This window comes from Octodon degus, unplaced genomic scaffold, assembly GCF_000260255.1.
Source record: "Octodon degus isolate 3935 unplaced genomic scaffold, OctDeg1.0 scaffold00005, whole genome shotgun sequence".
Lineage (NCBI taxonomy): Eukaryota > Metazoa > Chordata > Mammalia > Rodentia > Octodontidae > Octodon > Octodon degus.
In genome coordinates, this window is record NW_004524581.1 from 17,072,243 (window position 1) to 17,077,406 (window position 5,164).

Sequence of the window (5,164 nt, forward strand, 5' to 3'; positions counted from 1 at the left end):
TCCAGCCATCAAAACCAGGCGTGGTGGCACACGCCTATAATCCCAGTGCTGGGGAGGCTGAGACAGGAGGATCGCTACAAGTCTGAGCTGCATAGCGAGGCCCTATACCAAATAAAGAAGTAAATAAGTGCTTTTTTAAAAACAGAGTAAATACATAAATACAATCTATAATCATCATCTATGTGGTCCATTTTTTGTTTTTGTTTTAATGTGGTCCACTGTTGACTAACATATAACTGTATAACACACATCTCTGTGATAAATCAATAAAATTCTCTTTTCTGTCTAGATGGTTTGAACTACAGAACTACAGTGATGTCACCTGCATTGAAGGGAGCCTGAACTAATACACACGGAGAAATAAAAGCTGCCCTGAGCTTAGAAATCTCTTATCCCCCATCACCCTCAAGTCTCTCCACGCCTCCCTTCCAACAATACAAGCAGAAGAACCCAAGGAGAGCCACAGTGGTGATCAGAGCTTTGCCTTCTGCCACTTCCCCTGCTGACCCTCCGGGCAGCAAGGATAAAGAAAAGGTGGCCAGCGCCCAAAGGGACGGCGTGAGACAAAAGGCCCAGGTCACCTGCACTGAATAATAAATAGCCCGCACCTGCCAATGCTCAGCCGCACACCGCCTGCTAGAAGGGCCTGGCAGGCTGATTCTGTTTAAAAGTCTTCCAGGCTTCCCTTCCAGGATCCCCAGCAGCACACAAATCCCTCCTTCAGCTGGGCCTGCCGGCCCTCCAGGTTTCCCTGTACCCCTCCCTGCCACCCAGGGCCAACGCAAGGCAGGAGAGGGCAGGCAGGCTGTCCCACCGACAGAGGCGCCGATGCCACTCTACCCAGTGTCCCACTCCCCCAATGAGGCGACTGGAATTACATCTACGTGCCTGCGTGGGTGCTACGGTGTGCTCAGGACCAGGCTCCATCCTCCTCCGGGACACACCCTGCCCATCCCGGGGTAGGGGCTGCAGGGCACCCTCAGCCCCATCCCACCAGGAAGACACTGGGGCCACCCCAGAGGCAGGAGTCTAGGGACTTCGATGGGGAAAGCCTGGAGGTTTTAAATGTTTATTTTCATTATTCCGTTGGCACTGCGTCGGGGTTCCTGAGGAGTGGCACAGCGCAGGACGTGTAATTCTTCCTACTTCCCCTCTGCTAACCCACCACTCAGATCTTCCTGCTTCTGGAAGATGTGTCTCCCTGCTGCCTCTATCTTGCTTTTATTTTACATTTTATTTATACTTGGAGAAGCCTTGATTTTGAAACTGCATCGAAGATAAAAAAAAAAACAAAAACACAGGAGTGACCAAACCAGGATCTGTGACAGCTGGGAAGAGCTGAGCACTCCTTGGCCCTCCTCCACGCCTGACAGCTCGGCTGAAAGTGTCCACATCCTCCCTAGAGATCCCTGTGTTGTCAGGCGTGGCGGCGCACACCTGTAATCCCAGCACTAAGGAAGGCTGAAACAGGAGGATCATTCCAAGTTAGAGACCAGCCTGGACTACAAAACGATCACAGATCACAAGGCCAGCCTGAGGTGCATAGTGAGACCCTGTCTCAAACAAACACACACACACACACACACACACACACACACACACAATCCCTATGTCAGGGACAAGAAAAAGCTATCATCCCAGGGAACTTTGATAACAGGAAGTAGCCTGAAGTGGCAGGGAAAGGCCTGATTGGGTTACCAGGTGAGACATCAGGGACAAGGGGCACAGCCTGGGGTCCAGTGGGTACCTCTCTGCCCTTTTCTCGGGGAAAGTGTCATAAAGATAACAGGCCCCCACACATCCCATAGGGTGGCCACAGAACTGGTGAGTACGGGAGCCCTGCCTCCCACTCCACTGCCCTCCAAGTCTGCTGGGCACCCCCCCGCCCAGCTGAGCATGGGCACCGCAGATCCCCGCCCCCAACACTAGGGCCCAAACTAGAAGAGCACGCATATCGGAGCTGCGGAATCCACCAAGGAAGCCCACAGCGGGTGACAAAGGGGACCTCCTTGAAGCTATGGGTTCTAGGGAAGCCAGCTTCTCTTCTCTCAGACTCCACAAGGGCCTTACTCCTCAAGCCATGGACCTGCACCATGTGGAAATGGCTGGAGAGTGCAAGGAGGCAGGAGCCAGCACCCTGAGGTGGCCCTGGGTGCTAAGGGCAGTGTCACTGTCCCTCCCGCCACAGCTGCTCCTTTACCAATGAGCTCTGCCCCATAAGGAGGGACACCAAGGAGGAAAGATCGGTCCTTCACAAAGTTCCCAATGCGCCCCACTGCTTGCTCACACGCCATCTCACCCCCACCCGAGGAGCCTCCCAGTGCCAGACCAAATCCTAACTTTATTCTAATGTCTAAAATAAAAGGAGCCAGATGTGGTGGTACACGCCTGTCATTCCAGCACTTGGGAAGCTGAAGTAGAAGGAACGCTGTGAGTTTGAGGCCAGCCTGCACTACATAGTGAGACTGCATCTCAAAAATATTTTTAAAAATAATAATAATTAGTAGGGCCTGGGAGATAGCTCAGTAGAGTAAGTGCTTCCCTGGCAAGTGCAAGGGTCTAAGTTCAATCCCCAGTCCAGCAAAAAAAATAAAAAAAATAATAATAATAATTAGCTAAATTAAATTGAAATAATTTCCCCTTTAAGATTTTTTTTTTCTATTTTAGGGGAGGGCCTACAGCGTGTTCAGGGTTTCACTACCAGATCCGACTCTTAGTGATCCGCCAGCTTACAGCCTCCCAAGAGCTGGGATTACAGGCGCACACCACCATGCCCAATTGCAATTGCTGTCTCAGTGGGCCGTGGAGGCGGGGCCTGCACGGCATCCTCTTTAAAATTGTTTTGTTGGGGGCCTGGCCTTAGCTCAGTTGTTTAAGTGGCTGCTTCCACAAAGCTGTCAGCCTCAGGTTGCTGTAGTTCGATCCCCACAACACACCAGCCAGCCAAACCACCCCTTAGGGCATTTAGAGCAAAAAATAAATAAATAAATAAAAAATAAAATAAAATTGTTTTGCTAAGGACTCTGCGCCCCTTTTGGAAGCCACAGAACTCTGTACAGTGAGAAAAAAGGTACGAAGTCCTGGCTCTGTGTATGAAATCTATACCCAATAGGGTCCCCTCTTCAGAAGCCAGTCCCCAGAGGCCCTCCATCCTTCACCAGGCAAAGAAAGGATGGCCCTGGTGAATGGCAATCAGTCCCCTAGCTTATCTAGTAGTGCAAAGACAAAAGCTAAGGCTGGTGGGCTCGGGCTCCAAGGACTTCAATTCTGGGCCTCCTCAGAGAAAGACTTCTAGCAACAGACGGTGGCTAAACTTCCTCCTTCAAAAACAGAGACCAGCAATTAAAAAGAAAAAAGCACCCGGGTGGAGGAGAGCTCCAGCTGTCTTTATCTTCACAGCCACATGTGACAGTCCCGGCTTAGCACCTTCCAAAGGGCAGGGCTGGGTTTGCCCAGCAACTCGACTACAACCAAAATTCTGGGCGCAGACTGTAGGATTGAGGGATACAGATTACAGAGCCTCCCGGCTAAGGTAGAAACCAGGACACCAGCAGCACAGGACCCGCCACCTGGCTGGCTGTCAGAGTCCTTCAGCTATAAAAAGTGAAGTTGCCCGTGGAGGCGAGAGCTGTTACCAAGCGCAGCTTATAATACCACCCTCTTAATAAGTGAAGCCTTTAACAGCCACATAAACTGGTCTCCTTGGTCCCTGCCCAAATCGCTATGGGCAGTTTTTCAGCCCTCCCGGTTGACTGTTTTCCTTTTATAGGTGCGCCTTTATTTATTTTTATTGTATATATCAGCTCACTCTTAGAAACAAAGACAAGACTCCGGAGGGGGTAAATAAAAGATACTTACTATTCCCCGGTTCTGAACGAGTTAACCAAACAACAGATCATAATTCAAAACTCCTGGCGCCCAATACTTTCTCAGCATTTTAACCACTGCAAGCAAGACAAAAGTTTTCTTTTTGGCAAAGAGGGAGTACCGGCCGGCTCACAGCCAGCACCCACGGCGGTGACACCCGTTAAACCCGATAAAGCAGAGTACCTGCCTCGACAGTGGGTGCACGGTAATCGCTAGTTCTCCTTCTCCCTCGGCGAGGAGTCCCGTGCTGTCTTCCAAACTCCCAGATCCAGACAGGACAAGACTGCCACTCGTCACACGCAGCCAGCAGCACCCTGCCCCCACGCGCGTGCTTACAAAGTCAGTCGCCTCCCCCCCCCCCCCCCCGAGCCAGCACACTGCAGATCTGAAGACGCCCGCCACCCACCCACCCAGGGAACCGGCCCCCACCAGCCTCCCTCCTCGCGCAGCTCGGGGCTCTCGGGCAGGGAACTGCGCCCCAGCCCGCGACGAGGATTTTCCCATGGTGCAATGCAACTTCCCCAACTTTTCCGGGCCCACAGTTTCCAAAGAAACCTGGGCAGGCATTGTGCCTAATCAACCACAAGTCCCAGCGAGCTAGGAGACTGGGCAAAGGGAAGCGGGCCGAGGGAACGAGAAACTCCAAAGGCATCGGGGTGGCAGGGATCAAAATGTACCAGCACGGGTCCTGGCCCAGGTTCTCTCTTCTAGGTGGTACCGCTGATTAAAGGCAAGCGCAGGCTCCCCAAGGGCTGGCGAGGGGTAGATGGAGAAATTCTGGCGAGGAACTGACATCCCTGGAGGCAACCCCCGAGCCCCCACCTCAAGGCTGGAGCTGGCGGCTGGCAAAGGACCCTGCAGCCGCGGCACCTGGGAGGGGACGGCCTTGCACACGGGCACCGTTCAGGCGGGTGCCCACACGGGTGGGCTCGGAGAGGAAAGGCGCCACCCGCGGCCACCCGGGCGGGGTCCCGCACGCACTCACCCGCGCCCTCGGCGGGCTGCGGCGGCCCCGCGATGCCGTCCAGGTAGAGAATGGGCAGCAGGTGAGGCTGCGTCTTCTCCAGCGCGGCGCGCAGGTCCTGGAAGTGATCGCGCTCCTTGGCCAGCAGCAGCTTCAGCAGCAGCTCCGCCTTGGCGCCCCCGGCCTCCGCGTCCAACCGCCGCCGCTCGCCGGGGCTGAGCGCGCCCGCGGCCTCGAGCAGCCCGAGCACGGCTTCCACCTCGGTCATGGCCTGCGCCAGGCTCTGCTGACACCGGGCGAGCAGCGCCCGGCGCCGGGGCTCCATGGCGGCGG

General features: G+C 54.4%; 1 protein-coding gene across 7 annotated transcripts in view; it reads right to left on the reverse strand.

Annotated features, from left to right (window-relative positions):
- The window catches only part of Dlg5 (discs large MAGUK scaffold protein 5), a 117,806-nt gene extending 112,648 nt beyond the window's left edge, over positions 1–5,158 (reverse strand). For 6 of the 7 annotated variants that reach the window (XM_023719008.1, XM_004624079.2, XM_023718995.1 and 3 more), the window contains exon 1: positions 4,853–5,158. In XM_023719008.1, coding sequence (XP_023574776.1) covers positions 4,853–5,156 — 304 coding nt within the window. In that variant the 5' untranslated portion in view covers positions 5,157–5,158. Of the gene's footprint in view, positions 1–3,858; positions 3,940–4,852 lie in introns of those variants that run through there. The other variant, XM_023719020.1, reaches the window with a different exon arrangement.
- Between the last annotated feature and the right edge of the window lie 6 nt (positions 5,159–5,164).